At 48.0% G+C, this 19,614-nt stretch overlaps 1 protein-coding gene across 3 annotated transcripts in view; it reads right to left on the reverse strand.

Annotated features, from left to right (window-relative positions):
- The window catches only part of ELAVL1 (ELAV like RNA binding protein 1), a 32,562-nt gene continuing 12,948 nt past the window's right edge, over positions 1-19,614 (reverse strand). The window contains exons 2-7 of one of the 3 annotated variants that reach the window (XM_054396328.1): positions 13,568-13,671; positions 12,477-12,630; positions 7,733-7,958; positions 6,795-6,820; positions 1,895-1,921; positions 1-1,642 (exon numbers count right to left, since the gene is read on the reverse strand). In XM_054396328.1, the coding sequence (XP_054252303.1) occupies positions 1,311-1,642; positions 1,895-1,921; positions 6,795-6,820; positions 7,733-7,958; positions 12,477-12,630; positions 13,568-13,671 (869 nt within the window). In that variant the 3' untranslated portion in view covers positions 1-1,310. Of the gene's footprint in view, positions 1,643-1,894; positions 1,922-2,231; positions 2,235-6,794; positions 6,821-7,732; positions 7,959-12,476; positions 12,631-13,567; positions 13,672-19,614 lie in introns of all 3 variants that reach the window. The other 2 variants (XM_054396329.1, XM_054396326.1) reach the window with 2 other exon arrangements.

A 19,614-nucleotide genomic window follows, 5' to 3' on the forward strand; every position in this document is an offset into this window, starting at 1 on the left:
CTGCAGAAAACTTGGGGAGGGGGTGGGGGGATTCTTCTTTCCATCTACAAATCAAAGGGTTGGGGTTTGGGGTTGGTTGGGTTTTTTTGTTGTTATTAATATCTAACTTGCAAGTAGTTAAGTACTTTTCTGCTGAGTGTTCAAGAAATAAAGCTAAGTTGTCAAAACAAAATCCTAATAAAATAGAACAAAAAAAATTACTCAATCTAGCACTCTTTAGAAGGGATGCGAGAAACACAATGCTCAAATGTTTAGAGACTGGGGGGAGGAAGTTTGTCTTTACAGAACAGATTCCAAAGGGATTCCAACCATAATGATCAGCTCAGGAGCTCACTGTGTTATAATGTACCAGTAAGTAGTGCACCATGCATTAAATATTTGGACAGAAGAGATTCAGTTGGATAAAGTAGCAACAGAAATTCACACTTTGGGGGGGGTTGGGGTTTGGGTTTGCTTTTTATGGAGTTTCATTTTGTCTCTGAAATCTTCCTGGAGTTTCTTTGAAACTCTTTGGTCCGTTCCTATCCAAGTGGGCTTTAAAAAAGTTGTGTTTCTAAAACCTGCCAACTGGGACAGCTTGGCCACTGCTCAGTGTGCAACTTACCTCCTCAATGGTGTTAAAAGCTACACTGGCATGCTGCTACTTACAAGACCTTTACTTTCCCAAGCCTGCTCCTCAGCTCTATGTGTAGTGATGCAAATTAAAAATCAAACAACTGACTGGTAGCTAAACACAGGCATTGCTCAACTTTGCTTCCGTACTACTGAGGCTGGGGCGAAGGGGTAGGGAAAACAACAACATCGAAGAAAAAAAACAAACCAAACAAGGAAAGGAACAATTTCAGCCTGCTACTTGTCAGCAAATTCCAGTTTTTGCAGCCAACATTCCATGGAACAAATGTTAGTCTCATAAGTGAAAGCATGCTTCAGTTTTACCACCATCCAGAGGCTGTCGGTAATGCAATCTACTTGGAGATTTCAGGGGGGAAGTTTGGTTTTGTGTTTTTTTTTTTTTTGTTTTGACCACATTTGAAATGAAATAACTTAAAGGAACTTAAAAATTGGTCTAACATTGTGGGATTTCAAACATTTGAACATGTCAGTTGCATCCCAGTATATAAAACCTTTTTTTTTCCTTTCCACTTCTCATTTAGACTAAAGACAAACACTTGTGAAAATTGGCGCAGGATGAGTCTTACACTAAACAAACAAAAAGAAATGGTTCAACTTCTGTCACTCCATTTTTAGCTATTCCATACAAAAAAAAAAACCCAAAAGAAACCAAAAAGAAAAGAAAAAGCACGAGCAAGTTATTTGTGGGACTTGTTGGTTTTGAAGGAAACCTGTAAGATTTTGTCCCCCAGGCGGTAGCCATTAAGACTTGCTATGGCCATTGCAGCTTCTTCATAGTTTGTCATGGTCACAAAACCAAAACCTTTGCACTTGTTGGTGTTGAAATCTCGAATGACTTTCACATTGGTAACCGCGCCAAAGGGGCCAAACATCTGCCAGAGGATTCCCTCATCAGCATCTTGCCCAAGGTTGTAGATGAAGATACACCAGCCAGAAGATGCGTTTCCTGGAACATTTACACCAGAAAGCCCACTCATGTGATCTACACCCATGGGAGAGAACCTAGCAAATAAAAAGCACAATATTGCATGTAAAAGTTCAAGTCAATCAAGCAAATGCACTCGAATGGGAAGCAACTGAGAATGAATATTTGCTACATGGACATCAAAAGTGCCAGAAAGAAATGTTTCCCCATTCAAACTGACAATCAAATTGACAGCTGCCAGGAAAAAAGTGTTAAATATTTCAACTGCTTTAGCAATAGGGAGCTGGCCTTAGGAACAGGCAGGCAACAGGAGAGTTGCAAGGCAAGATTACATTGTCACCTCCAGAGGGGCCCTGGGTCCATCTCTGCAGCTCAGCTAGGCTGTTCAGAGTGCTCTGGGGCATCAGTGTGGCATTGCAGGAGTGCAGGTACCAGGCAACGCCTCCCCAGAGGGCCCAGCTTGCTTCAAGCTCAGACATCTCCCACTTACTTTGCTCAAGGAGTCTGCATCCCAGATCCTCCTTTTCTTGCCTCTAAAATAGCACGGGGAAGGCTTAAGTCAAAGGATTTCTTTGGGCTTTGCTGGGGCGTGGAGGAGGGGAGGAGCTGCTTTATTCTTCAGACTAGAGACTGTGTATTAATTTGTTTCTTTTTTTGTGGAACAGAACAAAACCTGCTCCCTTCCCCACCATGAGGCAGCAGGTGCAGGCAAACACTCCCAGTATGAGCAAGACTTAAATAAGCCACAGTGGTGCCTACTCACAGCTATTAGGCAGCTAAGGACACATTGGCACCTCCTGACTCAGTCCTCAGTAGCTGGGCTGCCCCACAGCTCTGGCTACAGAATTTCAGTCTCAGGGCGTGATTCCTTAAGGCAGGAATTCTAACTGCAGTAGCTTTCCAACATCAAAATAGCAAACCACATGTAAGCACAGGTTGACCGTTGCAGGGTGCACATAAAGGTTTTCCACTGACTCCATGCTAGGAGAACTTTTCTGACTTCACTGCCCTGGCTTTTTAAAACCACTCACCCACTGCTCCTGACCCCTGCCTCCTGCACAGGACCCCAGCAGTAACTATGCAGAACAAAGTACAAAACCCCTCTCCTTTATAGGTCTTGCTTTGTCTCTTCTCCTATAACCTAATTCCCCTTTATTCTCTTTCTGGTCTCCATCCTAGAAATTCAAAGCTTCACAAAATTTTAATGCAATATTAGGGTTGCACAGCTAAGAACTCAAAGATCAGGAAATGTGAAAGTTAAGGTTAAAAAAAACAAAAATAAAACACCTCCATTTGATCCCTCGTGCTTATGTATTACTTAAAAATGTGAGGTCAGGTGATTGTAGAAATATAATGATACTATACCAGGGGTTCCCAAACTGTGGTGTACCACTGGTGATATGCAAACCACTTAAAGGTGGTACACGTGCTGCTCTCTGCCAAGAACATGGCGGTGGCAGTTCCTGATTCTCTGCTGACCTGGAGGAAACAGGGAATGGATGTCTGGGCAGTGAACGCTGCATTAAGTGCCAAACACTCCCCCACTGACTTCTTCCTGCCCTGCATAAAGAGAGGAGCTGCTGCTGTCTCTCTAGAGAAGGAGGGCTCCCAGCAGCAGAGCTCAGCAGGCAGGTGAGCAGGGCTGCAGCAGCCCCCAGCTGCACTCCGAGCAGTCACTGCTCAGCTGGCACTCGGCTGATGCACTCATACAAGAGAACCACTCAGTCATCAGCTCCCCCGCCCCAGAGAGCTCAGTTGTTTGGACTCCTGAGCTATGAGCCCCTCCTGTCCCCAGAGCAGGGGCAGTGCTGTTGGGGCAGGCCCCTTCCCTTCCCCTCCATCACAGCTCAGGCAGGCTGCAGCCCGTGGGCTCCCTGCCGCTGGGGTTCCTAGAGCCCAGTGCAGACCCTGAGCTCGGGCTGCAGGTACTCACTGCTGCTGCCACTGCTGGCCAGCCCCAAGCAAATCCAGGTTTGGGAATCCTTGCACTAGAGTACAACTGGAAAGGCAGTTAAGAGCATCAGAGTGGGAAGGAGACACTAACCCCAGGTGATCTGCTCAGGCTGTGACACATCCACTACTGGCTGTGCTGTTACAGAACAGGGTCCTGTGGTCACATGCTTTAGATGTTTTCTGACAGAGACCTTCAGCTCTGTAGCTTCTTTACATGTGAGGAATGGTCTGGCAGGATAAATATGTTAATATCTGGAAAGCTTGCATCTCAACAGATCACCAGTCTTGGGTTTCTGCTCACACAGAGGTGGAACAGAAAATCACTAAGCTCAGAATTGCACAATGTTGGTTCCAGCAGTCAGTGTAGCCCTGAACCCTCTTGCTCTAAAGCCTCAGGCTCTGCCCACACTTGGGCAGGGCAGCTGAGGATTAAACATATCTACGTAACTTCAGCCAGCAAACACCTCTGCTCTTTGGCTATGCTCATTTTCAGATTCTCCTCTCTTCCAGTCACAAAAATGTTGCAGGTTTGTACACAACAACCAAAATCCTTACCAAAGCAAATCCCAAACAGGGTAAAAACACCTCCAAAGGACTTGAAAAGTCATTGCAAAAACACAGCCCTAGGAACCCCCACCTCACACAACCTCCCTCCTAGCCAGCTCTAACGTGACTGCAGAGAAACTACACCTAAGGCAGTTCACATGAAATCCAAACCTTCCACAGAAGCTTCTGGTTGGATAAAGAGCAGCCAAAGTGCAGAGGTGACAGCAAAGGTGGTACAGGATTAGAGCCATGTGCTGACCTTCAGATTGCATCCACCTGGAAGCAGCACTGCACAGGACTCAGCAGGAGTGAAAGCAGAGCTCCAGTGGCTCAGCTGATCTGAGACATCTCTACACTCACCCTGGCTGGAGGCCTGTGCCAGGACAAAGGACCTCCTGGCCAGCTTGGAAGAACAGCCTGGGGTACAGAGCATCTGATACACAACCCTCCACCCTACAGCAAAAGATTGGTTTTGACCTCACATTGCTAAGTCATCTGCAATTTGTTTAGGGCTGTTTAAAAGCCCTTCTGGTTTGGGCAAACAGCTCTGAAGCCACAGAGATCCAACTGCTTTGGAGAAGATGCTTTTTAGAGTTCCACTAATACTGGAACTGGAGCAATCTCAGACTTACTGCTGCTGTCCTGGGGTTTGCTGTATTTCACTTTATACTTCCTCCTCTACAGAGCTTTCTTAATTCTTCCTAAGAGACTTTTCATGAGCGTCTAGGGACAGGCCAAGGGGAAATGGTTTGAAGCTGAGGGAGAGCAGGGTTAGACTGAAGCTAATGAAGAAGTTCTTCAGTGTAAGAGTTCTGAGAATTCTGGAACAGGCTGCCCAGGGAGACTGTGGATGCCTCCTTCCTGGGGGTGTGCAAGGCCAGGCTGGATGAGGCCTTGAGCAGCTGAGTCTAGTTGAGAGGTGTCCCTGCCCATGGTGGAAGGTTGCAGTAGATGATCTCTGAGGTCCCTTTCAACCTGAGCCATTCTATGGTTCTGATTTCTCTCTGGATGGCTCTTTGAAGTCCTTCTAACCTCAAAACCCCAACCTCTTGTGACATTAGGTATCAATGTGGGATATTTTTAGCTGCAATCTTTTCACTTGATAAGGTTCTCATTTATATGAGCAACCTTTTGCTCTTCTGTCACGAGAGTGCCTCACTCCACAGATCCAGGGATTATTTTTAACACACTAGAGGACACAATCCCAGAGATGTTTCTTCTAACTGAAAACACTTTCTGTCCAGTTCCATGACAGTCCTGTCATTCCCTAGGCAATAATAATATTTTTAATATTAGCCTATGTTGCCTTTGTTGGCCTATGTTGTCTGTCATTGGAATGTGCTGCCCAGGGAGGTAGCAGAGTCACTGTCCCTGGAAGTTTTCAAAAAAGGACTGGATGTGGCACTTGAAGCCATGGTTTAGTTAGTCATGAGGTGTTGGGTGATAGGTTGGACTTGATGATCTCTGAGGTCTTTTCTAACCTTGTCGATTCTATGATTCACACCTGAGCCTGGCAGCTTCTTGCTCCTGAAGAGCTCCACAAAGAGCAGGAGTTCAATGTCACTGATACTGGGCCTCAACCAACCTCTCATACCCTGACACAGACAGGAACAGTCTACTAGGTACAAATGAAGCTTTGAGAACTCAGTGATGGAAGCTTTAGGCCTACAGTAACCTGGTGTGAAAGCAAGCAGCCTCCATCAGAGAGCAGCAGCAAATGAAGAGGTTTCACAGCACCACGTTCCTCTAGGGCTTTGCTGCAGCGCTGTTCTGGGTGAAATGGTTTCTTCTGCAGCAGTCTCACCACAGACAACCTGCATCCAAATGACAAATTGGCTTAAAAGCTGAACATTTAAACAATTTCACTGGAGTTAAACAGATGTGTGGGAGCTGTCCAAGCAATATCCTCAGTGACAGGGTTAAACACTCTTAAGAGTCTTCTCATGTTTCCCCTTGACCAAAGAATTATCAAGAAATAACAACTCCCCTCTGGGCATTTTGGGCCTAATTCCTGGATTCTGACATCAACAGAGAGATGCCCATTTAATTAAGTAGGAGCTGGCTCCAATCCTGAGCAAGACTGAAAGCAAAACCAGCTGAACTGGGAATCACTTTGAGATTTGGAAGAACACCCTGGCATGAAGCTCTGGTGAGCTGCAGAAGCAGAGGGCTTTGGCCAGCCTGCTCAAGCTTTAGGAGCTCAGCTCTTCCATGTCAGAGTACAAGACCTCCAGATCTGTCCTTCTGCTAAAGTAAGCAAAGCTCACCCTTGCCCAGATGCTTTAGCTATCCTCCAAACACAAACCCATGCTGCAGTGTTCATTGCTTCTGGATGCAATGGGGAATACTTTGGAGCACGTCTCAGAATGAGCACTCCAGTGGAACAAGGCATTCACAGCAGTTCCCGATGTGAGCCACAAATACCACAGGAACTACAAAGGATTAAGAGAACATTAAAGAAAGGGTTTGAGTCATATCTGGGGAAAATTAATAATTACAAATTAGAGAAACCAAAGGCTTAATCCTGGATTTACAGGACTAGGATGGAGGGAGATGAAGTGTAATCAAAATGTCAGTGTGAGTATTCAACCTCTGTGCAGCAGAGACCCCAACTGGAATTCATCCAGCCCAGGAGCTCCCTGGAAGCAGTTTATCCTTTCGTCAGGTTTCGTTCACTACATAAAACAAACAAGATTCAGCCCAAGCTAAGGATCCTAAGCTTCACCACACTATGAACAATTATAACTCATTAAGTTCAGCATCCTTTGAGGGAGACTTACTAGAAAAAGCTGCAGTCAACACCAAAAGCTGGGAAGAATCAAGAGGGCTGTGGGCTGGTGCAGGTGTGGTTTACCCATGGTGCAGGCCATGCATGTGTGGCTGAGAGAGGGAAGGGTTCAAGTTCCTGCAAGGCTATGACAAGATACCAAGAGGGAGGGACAGTTCCTGCCTTCAAGTCCCCACTATTCACAGCAGCATGGCTTACCCAGAACTGCTCTGCTACTGCCTCTGCCAGTCTGCAATACCTGAACATCTGAACACAAATCTGCACCTCAGACACCGTGCTTTAAGCAACTGTGGTAAGCAGGTTCAAGTGATTCTTGTTCAAAGCAACCAAGGCAGTTTCTAAAGGCAAAAGACACTGTCTCCCACAGTCTGGAAGCAGACAACAGGCTGCAATTACTTAATGGTTCCACTGACCTTAGGAGGGCTGAAGGACAGAACCCTGAACAGCTAGAGATGTAGGCTGAAATCCCTTAGACTTTCTTAAGCAGCAATAAGGTTTTCCTGGTTTACTACGACACCTCCCTGCTGGAACCAATGGTTCAGAGCTTTAAGTTGCCAAATGTAGACACATTCAGAGAGATGGACTCCAGAATGGGGATCTGTTGAGACAGGCATCTACCAACACCCATCTGGAACCTGCAGCTGGCTATCACCTCCCTGTAGGCTCAGTGGCAGAAGTAAGACACCGTAGGGTATGCTCCATTCACATCATGAACTTAACAGCAGTTTTACAGGTAAGACTTGACTGGACTCATGTTTGAATTCCACAAGCTCTTCACAAACCACTGCAGGACACACAGTGCACTATGCATTCATTCAGACATGCTGCAATGAAGAGGTGAGTGCAGAGCTGCCGAGGCCGCGGCCCAGCCGCTGCTCCTAACCTACCTGAATCTCTGCGCCTGGTGGTGCACCGGCCCTCCAAACCGTCTAGCTGGTGAGTGACACAGCTGGGACAGCAGGGCCACATTTTTGTTCTGGTTAGGATTGGCTGCAAACTTCACTGTAATGGGTTCGGAGGAACCAGGGGGTTTGTGACCATTGAAATTTGTAATTGCCTCTTCTGCTTCTGACCTTTTGTCAAACCGGATAAATGCGACCCCTCTGGACAAACCTTTTAACCAAACCAATAGAAACAAAACAAAACAAAACAAAAACAAAACAAAAAAAATAAAAAAATAATTGAAGTTCAGGATAAACTCAAAATAACTTTAAAAGCAAAAAAACAAAAAAGTTAAATATTTTTTTCTTTATGGTCACAGCTTTCAAGTTCTCTACATTTATCAACGGTTCTTCGGAAGCTGGAGGATAAAGGACAAAATTAAGGAACAAAAGACAAGTTAAAGACATTCACATCAGCTACAGCAGCCCAGAGACTGCAACAGAGACAGACAATTCCATGAAATCCATCAGCAGCTGGCATTTGCAATAAAAAAAATCCCTCCCAACATTTTCCAGTAAATAAAAGGATTTCATTGCAGTTGGTTAAAAACAAACCCAAACCTCCTTAGCTTTGATTATCACCAAAAAGCTTCACCTGCAACCCCAACATTGACAACACTGACACCAATTTCTGCCCAGGTATTTCAGTTTCCCATGCTGAAAACACTGTTGTGGAGATGGGGGCAGGAGGGTCCAGCTCTCATGGTTTAACCTTTTGTCATGAAGGGATCACGGATTCCACACACCACAGCTGTCACTCCTCAGCTTTGATTCATTGTGAGCTGATCAAGAACTGGTAAGGGGATGGGAGAAATTCCACTGCTGTTAACATTTCCTGGTTTCATTTCTTGTCCCAGAGCCTAGCCACTGCATGCTGCCACCCTTCTGAATGAGGTAAGAGGCCCTAGGAAATCTCTTTTCCACTCTCCCCTCATTCTCATCTCCGACCTGAGGACAGCTGGAAACATTTATCAGAGAAGCTCCAAGGGTATCTTCTGTTTGAATTTCATCCGCAAGCAGACACTGTCCTAGAGGGCAGCAAGTTCTCCATGGGACGCTAGCGTGGCCTGTGGCCAAGAAAGCCAACAGCATCCTGGGGTACAGCAAGAAAAGTGTGGCCAGCGGGGCTAGGGAGGTTCTTCTACCCCTCTGCTCTGCCCTGGTGAGCAGAGTGGTGAGACCACACCTGGAATAGTGCCCAATTTGAGCCTCCCCAGTTCAAGGAGACAGGGACCTGCTGGAGAGAGTCCAACAGAGACTACAAAGATGACTGGGGGACTGGGATATCTCTGCTGTGAAGAACAACTGAGAACTCTGGGGCTGTTTAGTCTGTAGAGGAGAAGGCTGAGAGGGGATCTGATCCATGTGAGGGGTGGGTGGCAAGATGAAGGTTCCAGGCTCTTTTCAGTGGTGCCCTGGAACAGGACAAGAACAACAGGTACAAGCTGGAACCCAGGAGGTTCCACCTGAATACGAGGAGAAACTTCTTTGGTGTGAGTATGCTGGAGCCCTGCAGCAGGCTGCCCAGAGAGGTTGTGGAGTCTCCTTCTCTGAAGCCTTGAAAACCTTTCTGGATGTGTTTACCCTTCAATGCTAAGTTGAGGGTTGGACTGGATGATCTTCAAGGTCTCTTCCAACCAGATATATTCTGTGATTCTGTGTGACCTGCCCTGGGTGATCCTGGTCTAGCAGGAGATTGGACTTTACTATCTCTGGAAGTCCCTTCCAACCCCTAACATCTTGTGGTTCTGGCCAGACCAACCTTAAGCCTTTACCAGCACTGTTGCAGAAGGACCAAATCAAATACTTTCATCTTGTCTCTGCTCTACACCAAACACAGGGCAACCCTCAAAGCCAGTTTCAGAAGTTGTCTGAGCCCATCATAAATCACAAAGGTTTGTACCAACTGAACATTGCAGCCTGACAAAACCCTGGGCATGTGGCAAGGAAGCAAAAGGGAATCCAGCCCCACAGGCTGGTCTATAGGCAAGGCATCTTTTCACTGGAGCACTGGCACAACTTCCAGAAATAACCTCTCCTGTTATTGTGTCAAGTATGAGGAGTCCCAGGCAGCCTTCTGCCTACGTCACTGCACCTACAGAAGCTGAAGAACAGCAGCAGGGGCTGGCTAGCAGCTGTGCAGCTGCTGTTCCCAGAGTGAGCTGGAAAGGAGTTAGCATCTGAAGACATTTTTCTGTTATTTTATTTCTTCTGTCAGCTTCCAAAATAGGAGGCTGGAGTGTATCAGTTCATCAAGTCTGAGCAGACAGCACTACATACTCCAACCCCACTGAGATGAGCCAGGAAGAGAGGCACAGAAGAGCAGCAGCAGCCAGAACTCAGCAAGGGCTATTCCCAGCATGCTGGCACTTCTTCCCCATTTGCAGGTGTCCATCCCAGTGCTTCCTGGGTGCTCTGTCACACAAAGGATGGAGAAAATCTATTTTTAAACAGATAGAATTTCCAAAGCCAGAGACCCTCCTCAGCTCAGAGGTGAGTGTAAGAGCACAAATCCCAGCTAGATGAAGATAGGAACTCAGGTTTTAAAGCCAAGGCCTGGCTGCACTCCTGAGGGGAGGCAAACCAAGGCTGTGTGCACTGAAGCAGCACCCATTCCTCCAGCACCACCTGAGTGTTGGAGCTGGAGCAAGATGTGTGTTCTGAGCTGACACTGGCACAGACAGCAGCATGGCCCAGCACACTCCATGAGAAGCAGGAGATTCTGGAGAGATGTGAATGGTCTGACTGCTGTCATTCAGTGTGCACTTGCAGCCCAGAGAGCAAACCACACCCTGGGCTGTACATCTGTAAGAGAAGTGTGGCCAGCAGGGCCAGGGAGGTCCTGGTCTCCCTCTGCTCCACTCTGGTGAGACCCCACCTGGAACATTCTGTCCAGTTCTAGAGCCTCTACAGGAAAGATCTGGAGGTGCTGGAATGTGTCCAGAGAAGGGCCACGAGGATTAGCAGAGGGCTGGAGCTGCTCTGCTATGGAAAGAGACAGAGAGTTGGGGTTGTTCAGTCTGGAGAGAAGGCTCTGACGAAACCTTATTGTAGCCTTCCAATATCTGAAGGGGGCTACAAGAAAACTGGGGAGGGACTTTTTAGGGTGCCAGGCAGTGACAGGACTGGGGAGGGATGGAGCAAAACTAGAAGTGGGGCGATTCAGATTGGATGTTAGGAAGAAGTTCTTCCCCATGAGAATGGTGAGACACTGCAACACAGGTTGCCCAGGGAGGTGGTGGAAGCCTCATCCCTGGAGGTTTTTAAGGCCAGGCTGGATGTGACTCTGATCTAGTGTGAGGTAACCCTGCTCATGGCAGGAGGGTTGAAACTGGGTGATCCTTGAGGTACCTTCCTACCTTCATACCTCTGCCAAAGACAGATGCTAGGCTTGACTCCAGCAGCAGCCAGAGGAGGATGACTCTTTCAGTCACTTTTATCAATAGAAGCTTTCAGTGCTCTGAAGACTTCTTGCTTCTACCTACAGCTGTCACCTAGCTAAGTGGCTCTAGAGACAGAACCATGCAGACCTCAAAACCCAACCAAATGTCTCCTCTCTAGAAGGCAAGGATCCCTGGCGTGGCTGCAGTCGTTACTCACCTCAGATTTCTCTGTGTTTACCATGCAGTCTGACCAAATCATTTCAAAGCAGAGGTCTACACAAGGGCCTAGCTGCAAGGGAGATGTGTAACACCTTCACCCTGCAGACTTCAGCACCTGGTCAGATTAAGCTCACCAAAAGCTGCTGCTGGCCTGCTCTAAATTACAGGAGATTCCTCAGAGCCTGAAAATGGCTCCTTAGCTGCTGGGTGCCAGTGCACATCCCAGCAGACAGGAATGACCCAGGTGGAATTGCTGCAGTTAGAGGATCTCCTGTTCTCACACAGCACAGCAGCAGGGAACTGGGGCTCTCTCCAAATGTAACCATGCCACAGGGGCTGCTGCAAGCAGAACAGCTGAGCCTACAGCCTAAGCCAGGCTCCTCAGTCTGAAATACAGGAGCTAAGGAACTAAAACTCTGCAAACACTAACAGGGAGTCAGCATTAAAGTTACAGTGGAAGCACTGTTTTCTGAGCTGAATGATTAACTTAGCAACTCCTCCCTTTATTTTTCTAATTTAAAACACAAAAATCCCCAAACCACAACAGCAAAACAAAACCAAACCCCAAGCCTTCAAGAGGGTGGCACTAAATGTGGTCATTCATAGGTTATCAATAACCAAAGCACTGGAAGGCACCTCCAGGGTTTACAATGAGAAAATTGGGGGTGTTCCCAGTTGGGAGAACAGTCAAAACACATCCTTATGCTTCTGGATGGATAATTATTGTCTGGGGTTTACCTGAGGACAACAGCTACATGTGTGTAATGCAAAGGCAATGTCAGCCCTCTAAACACTACACTACAGTAAGGAAGTGTCACAACAAGACAGCAGATGGGGACAGACCAGCAGCTGACAGCAGAAGCAGAGAACAGGACAGGAGGTTTGGGCTGCCAGCCAGCAAAGGAGGCAGAACAGGGCACTCTGTGGTTTAAAAAGAACACTGGAAAAGGATCTCCCATGGAAATGCTATGAGTTATGACACCAGATGCCATGAGTAGTGGAGGTCTGAGTTAGTCTGGGAACTGCCAGTCTCAGAAAGACACCAAAATGGTCCCCAGTACAGTTTGCTGAAGGAGTGCAGAGCTCACCTGTGGTTTGATCCACCAGCACACGCGAGTTGATGATGCGTCCAAAGCGTGAGAACATATCCTCTACATCCTTCTGTGTCATGGACCTGGGCAGGCCACTGATATATAAATTAGCATCCTTGATAACTTCAGAGCTTGGGCGAGCATAGGAGACCTGCAGAGAGGAAAAAAAGTATTTCCATTCAGGGTGGAAATAGGAAAGGGTAATTCATTTTGTCTTGCCTCACTTCTAATTCATTTCTACCTGGAGCTCAGAAACAGCTGAACAGAGATGAGGGAGGAAAAACTGCCAGAACCATGTGAGAAAAGTCCCACATCTGTTTGACTCCAGCACAACTCCATTCATTGGGGTCTCATCCAACAGCTATAGATGTACTGCTAAGAAGAGGCAGCAGCAGCCTAAACCAACACCTCCAGCCAACACTTGCTGTGCTGAATAACCCCTGCCTGAAGTTCTGACTGGGATGCAGGATCTGCCACTAACCCCAAATCACACCAAGAACTTGTGCTGTGGGTGCACTCTTTAAAGCCTCACAGGACTTTAACAGCTGCAGTACGGTTTTCTATTTCAACTTCTGCTGCTCAAGAAAGTCACAAACCTCAGCTAAGCAGGGATGGCTTCCTACACCCAGCACCGCCTGCTCTGCTGGACAAACAGTCTGCATTCATGTGAGTTCCAACAGAGACCACAGAGTGTTTGAGATGTGCCTGATGAATCCCCCTCCATGGGTGCGCTTGGGGCCAGATTGGATGAGGCCTTGAGCAACCTGGGCTAGTGGGAGGTGTCCCACCCATGGCAGGGGGTTGGAGCTAGATGATCTTTAAGGTCCCTTCCAATCCAAACCATTCCATGAATCTGAGTTCAAAAGCCTGACACCACTTTGGAGTGATCCATTCTACTGCTGTAAAAACAATAGGAATGAAAAGCAGTGGAATCTGGGAATGCAAAGCTGTTACCAAACCTGACAGGCTCAACAGCTCCCTGCACTGCTGCTCTTTCAGCCCCTACAAAGCCTTACCACCAGAATGGAGTTTATTGGAAGATCAGAAAAGAGTTTCATAGAAGGCCAAACCCAATCTGTCCAGCCTACCTTAATAGTTTTTGACTGCAGTCTGAGGCCATTCAGTGTGTTTATTGCTCTCTCGGCATCCTTTGCAGTGACGTAGTTCACAAAGCCATAGCCTAAGCTGTGTCCTGGAAGAACATTTTCAAAATTAATCCCAAGAGAAGGAAGTCATCAGCATCAATGTGAAAGGAAATGAGAAAAAGCAAACAGCATCAGAATCCACACAGCAAGTATTGAAATAAGCCAAACAAGTTCTCATACATCAGAAGAAATAACTCAAAGCTTCTTCATTGCTGCTCCAGACACAGTGTGGGGTGTCACAAGCAGTGAGTCTCCCACACAGGATAGAAGACAAGAGCAAAAAGCTCTTATTGACTGTAGACATTTCCCGTGCTGTTACCTCACGTAAAGTTCACTCTTAACTCTTACAACGAAGATATTATTAATATAAATCTTTAAAACATTAACAGCAAAGGATATTTGGATCCTGATTTGTTCTGCTTCTACCTTCAACCCCCACAAGCACTATTATCAATTACAACACTGCATACTAAGATAATTTCAAGTTGCAATTTCCCAACAGTTAGAAGCTCTTACCTAAAACAGAGCTAAAAATAAATCCTGTCAAGACTCAGTGCAACAAAGCAACTCTCACGTAACACTGGGTTTGTTCAGCCTGGAGAAGAGAAGACTCCAGGGGGACCTTAAAGCTGCCTTCCAATACCTAAAAGGATCCTGCAGGAAGGCTGCAGAGAGACTTTCCATGAGACAGGCCAAGGGGGAATGGTTTGAAGCTGAGGCAGAGTAGGGTTAGACTGGAGCTGAGGAAGAACTTCTTCAGTACGAGGGTGGTGAAACTCTCGAACAGGCTGCCTCAGGAGGCTGTGGATGCCTCCTCTGTGGAGGTGTTCAAGGCCAGGCTGGATGAGGTCCTGAGCAGCTGAGTCTAGTTGAGAGGTGTCCCTGCCCATGGCAGGGGGTTGGAGCAGATGATCTCTGAGGTCCCTTCCAGCCTGAGCCATTCTGTGTTTAGATGCAGCTTTTTCAGACTTCTTGTCTCAGCCAAGACCCAAGGCTGAGATAAGGCAGACCCAAACAAATCTGCAGGCACACCCTGGAGAACAACATGCTCTTGGACTTCAACAAGAGACTGCTCTGACACACAGCCTTTTGTAACCACACTGGGACTCTGAAGTAAACTCCACTACCAAGCAAGATTTCTGATGCTTTCCAAGCATTTCAGAACAGCAAACACACACAGAGCCCCCAGCAAAAACTGTCAGAGACACTGAAGGGCTGCAGATTAATTACACCTGGTGATCAAAGAATTCACAGTCTGCTGAAAGTACTGAGATCTACAAGTCTAAAAGCCACAATCATAAAATCACAAAATGGTTTGGGTTGGAAGAGACCTTGAAGATCATCCAGTTCCAACCCCCTGCCATGGGCAGGGACACCTCCCACTAGCCCAGGTTGCTCAAGGCGTCATCCAGCCTGGCCTTGAACACCTCCAGGGAGGGGACAGTCACAGACTCCCTGGGCAACCTGTTCCAGTGTCTCCCCAACCCTCACTGCAAAGAATCTCTTCATCTCCACTCTCAATCTGCCCTTTCCCATCTCAAAGCCATTGTCGCTCATCCTGGCACTCCAAGATCTTGTCAAAAGTCCCTCCCCAGCTCTCCTGAAGCCCCTTCACGTACTGGAAGGCTGCTCTGAGGTCTCACTGAAGCTTTCACCATCCTGATCAGCCCCAACTCTCCTAGCCTGTCCCCACAGGGGAGGTTCTCCATCCCTCTGATCATCTTGGTGGCCTCCTCTGGACCCTCTCCACCAGCAGTTCTGTGTCCTTCTTGTGCTGGGGGCCCCAGAACTGGAGGCAGTGCTGCAGGTGAGCTCTCAGCAGAGCAGAGGGCCAGAACCCCCTCCCTGTGCTGATCCTCTGCTTTGGATGCAGCTCAGCACGCAGCTGCCTGCTGAGCTGCCAGCAACTGTTGCTGGCTCCTGGGTGAGAGGAAGGACTGGATGGAAGGAAGCTCCAAATAGCCCTCCAAGTGTTACTGCTAACAGCATATGAGTGACTTCAGAACAACTGGCACAGCACAACTGCCTGGCACATCCTCTGCTTCTCTCTGCTGTGTTGTGAAACTTAATAGCCCAGTAACTCATCTAGACCCAAATAATGTCTTTGCCTGTTTCCTAAAAGCCTCCTCCTATGAACAGTGCCAGTTCATTTTAACTGCCTGCAAAAGCCCGAAAAGCAGCCAACTCCCCTCTGTGCTCACCTCATACAGCAGCAATGCTCTGCTTTTATAGACCCAGTGCCACGAGAGCTGCAGCAGCACAGATCCACTCTCATGGACATTTGCAGTGGGAAATCACTCTGACAACCCAGGTCAGTTCTAGCTCCACATTGGAAACAAATGCAAGAAAAGCAAGATTTAAACACCAGTTTCTGCATCTTTGTCCTTGCAAGACCTACAGATAACACTGACCAGGATTTGCAGCCATCTCTAACAGCATGGTTTTGTTATTTCTTTATAACACTAACCTTCTGGTTTCTTAGGCAGAGATGGTCAAATCTTTACATCACATCTGGCTAAGCCACACTCACTCACCTACTGAAATTCTTTTTCCCCCAATTAAGAAAACAAATAATTTAACAATTAAGAAAGTGTTTAGTACCTGTCCCCTGGCTGACTTCTCCAGAACCTGACCAAGAAAAGAAAGATCAGCTGAAGAGCAACAAACAGCACAGGCAGCAGGCAATGACATTTTTCCTTCCCAAGAGAGTCCAGCACCCTTTGGGTGCAGCACACCAGCTGCTCTAGAGAGCTTTTCAGCCTGTCCCTAAAGCCACACAAACATCAACATCCCAGCAGAATACTGGACAGAATCAGTTCTTAATAATGTTTATGAAACCAGGCCCACAAGGGCCAGGGGAACAGACACGAACAGGACTGCCCCAGGGAGCCCTGCAGCCCAAGCTGTCAGTCCTTGGGGGGGACACTGCACCAGGGAAGGGGTGACCAGATTGTCCCAGCAGGGAGAGAGCAGCATTCCAAACCAGAGACATTTATTGAACTAGCTTCAGGCACAGATCAGGAGGTCAGCCTCCAAGCAGCGTATCTGACTGCCCTGCCCTTTCTCCTTGCCCTGCTGTGCTCCCAGGAGGGGACCAGCTGCACACTGCAGAGCAGCTGTGCTCCCAGGAATCCTGCAGGCCTGCAGCCTGCCCTTGCCCAGCAGCTCTCCTGCACAGCACCTGACAGGTTCTGCCTTCATGCAATACTGGAGATCAGTGACAAGAAGATGAAGCTACTTAGTTTGGGATTTATCCTGTACAAAAGTAACAGCATTCATGGACACAGAGCACCAACAGGGCCTAGTCCCTGTCAGCACAAACCAGCCACTTCCCTGTCCTCAAACATCAGCTTATGGCACATCAAAAGAAGTCAGATTTTTGTCCCAGGCACTGCGCTTGAAAGCCTGTTCCAGAACCCCCTCCAATGCTCTCCTTTACTAAATGCAGGTCCCCAGATTTGGCCTCCACTGGTTCTTGTGCAGGCAGTGCCACCAAGTGTCACACACTTGCCCTTCCCAGTGCCTGTTACCTAAAACCACACAGTGCCCGTTCCCTAAAACCACACAGTGCCCAGATCCCAATTGGCCTCCTCACTGCTTCTGTCTGAGCAAACTTCCCCACCTCTGATTCTGCACAGGTTGCTCAATGCCTTCTCCTCGAAGTGTTTGAGTGTCCTGGGAAAAGGGAGCAGGGCTCTGCTGGGGTTTACAGAACCACACAGATCACCAAGAGAAGGGCCTGAAAAGTGGCAGCACAACAACTGTCACATTTCCTCACATTTAAGTTCATCCCAAACCCCATAAATTACAGTTCTGTTCACTTCTACCTGCCATTAGGTAAGAAAATACCAATTCCCTGTCTTAATCTGTAAAAACCTGGAATTCAGCCCTGACCTGTCAGTACTCAGCACCTTTACATGACACCAGGGTAAGAGGGCTTCACAATCCCAGGCACCAATCCAGGCTGGGTGCAGAGTGGGGCTGAAGAAAGACCTGAGGTTGCCAAGCAGCTCCCCAGGAGCCAGCAGTGCCCTCATGCAGCCCAGAGGCAGCTGTGTGCTGGGCTGCAGCCAGAGGAGTGTGGGCAGCAGGGAAGGAGAGAGGATTCTGCCTCTTTCCTCTGCTCTGCTGAGACCTCACCTCCAATCCTGCCTCCAGGTCTGGTGTCCCCAGCAGAAGAAGGACACAGAGCTGCTGAACTGCGTCCAGAGGAGGCCACAAAGATGGTCCAAGGGCTGGAGCAGCTCTGCTGTGAGCACAGGCTACAGGAGATGGGGGTGTTCAGCCTGGAGAAGACTCCAGGGGGACCTTAGAGCTGTGTTCCAGTGCCTGAAGGGATCCTGTGGGAAGGCTGCAGAGGGACTGTTCATGATGGTGTCTGAGACAGGTCAAGGGGGAATGGTTTGAAGCTGAGGCAGAGCAGGGTTGGACTGGAGCTCAGGAAAAAGCTCTTCAGGAAGAGGATGGTTTAGACTCTGGAACAGGCTGCCCAGGGAGGCTGTGAATGCCTCCTGTGGGGGTGTTCAAGGCCAGGGTGGATGAGGCCTTGAGCAGCTGAGTCCAGTTGAGAGGTGTCCCTGCCCATGGTGGGGAGGTTGCAGTAGATGAGCTCTGAGGTCCCTTCCAACCTGAGCCATTCTAGGATTCCTTCAGTGCTAAAAACCCCAGCTCTCCCAAAGCTGGCAGCAGACATCATCCTGCCTTGCTCTAAAACACCTCACACATCGACCTCAGCCATCTCCTGCCATTTGGTTGCTGGTTTCATGATTGAACAGGGCAGGAGATGTGACAGAGGACAGCCCTGTTGCTGCAGGAGGCACCTTCCCCCGCCTGAGCACTCCTCAGCAGTCCTCTCTTTATTCACAACTTGGCTTCAGGTTCCCTCAGCCTAACCAGGCTGAATTGCCTGCCTCGAGGGAATGCCAGGGAAGAGAGGAGGAATCAGCACTTCCACAGCTTTCTGATTTATGCCAAGTCTTCATCCCAGCCAAGGAGACTACTAGTTTGCTTTACCATGGTGTTAAGAGGCTGCTAGAAACCTGCCATGCAAAGGAAGGCAGAACTACAATAGTTAATTACTATTAACTGAAATAATTTGGGGGCAAACCCCATCTTCAGAAAGTTTTGTAGAAGTCTGTACAGATATAAATGCAACTGTACTCCAGAGGCAGAGATTTCAAGCAGCTCCTCATCTGGATGAATAGCCACAAACCCTAGCTTTAAGCAAACTGCTTCTTCAGCAGAAAGAATCCAGTTCTGTTTCCATGATAAAAGCCCTTTCATGGCAGAGGCCTCAGTTTTGCTGTGTATCACTTGGGTTCTGGCCATGTCGTTCCATTCTCTCCCAGCTCCCCCAGACCCTGCTTCAGTTCTGAGCTTGTTTCTTCCTCTCCTCCTGCTCCTGACTGACAACTCCAATGTGCCTGGGGAGTCCAAGATGAGAGCAGAGCTGGTGCTTATTTACCTCTGCTCCCTCTCACAGCAGCTCCAATGGGTTCTCCCCAAGAACATTAAGAAAACCGGAATTGGCTACTGTTGTGTCAGAGCACCTCAAGTGTGGAGGTATTTCAGATTAGCAATCTCTCTCTGAACTGGGAAAGTATTAGTTCAGCCCAAGGAAATAACACAAATATGGAACAGATCTCCCCAGATGTGGCTCAGGGGAGGATGTGGAGTCCTGGAAAGGGAGCAGAACTTGGGCTTTTTCATTTGCTTGGCTTCACAAAATGTGCTGTGAGTGCTAACCAGCTGAATGTGTGGGAATGCACCAAGAAGCAGCATGAACAAACAGCAAGCTTCAGTCTGCTGAAAAAGCAGAATTCCAAGTGGCAACTGCAGTGCAGAGGATGAGAACAGATCCAAGTGCTCAGATTAGCCCTGTGTGGGCTGCCTCCAGTGCAGTGACACTGCTGGATGGCTGGGGACAGCACCACACCAACCCTGAGAAAAGTGCAAGCACCCTCGCATCAAAGACGCCACAAGAGGGCTGT

The sequence above is a fragment of the Indicator indicator genome, chromosome 36 (genome assembly GCF_027791375.1).
Source record: "Indicator indicator isolate 239-I01 chromosome 36, UM_Iind_1.1, whole genome shotgun sequence".
Classification (NCBI taxonomy): Eukaryota; Metazoa; Chordata; class Aves; order Piciformes; family Indicatoridae; genus Indicator; species Indicator indicator.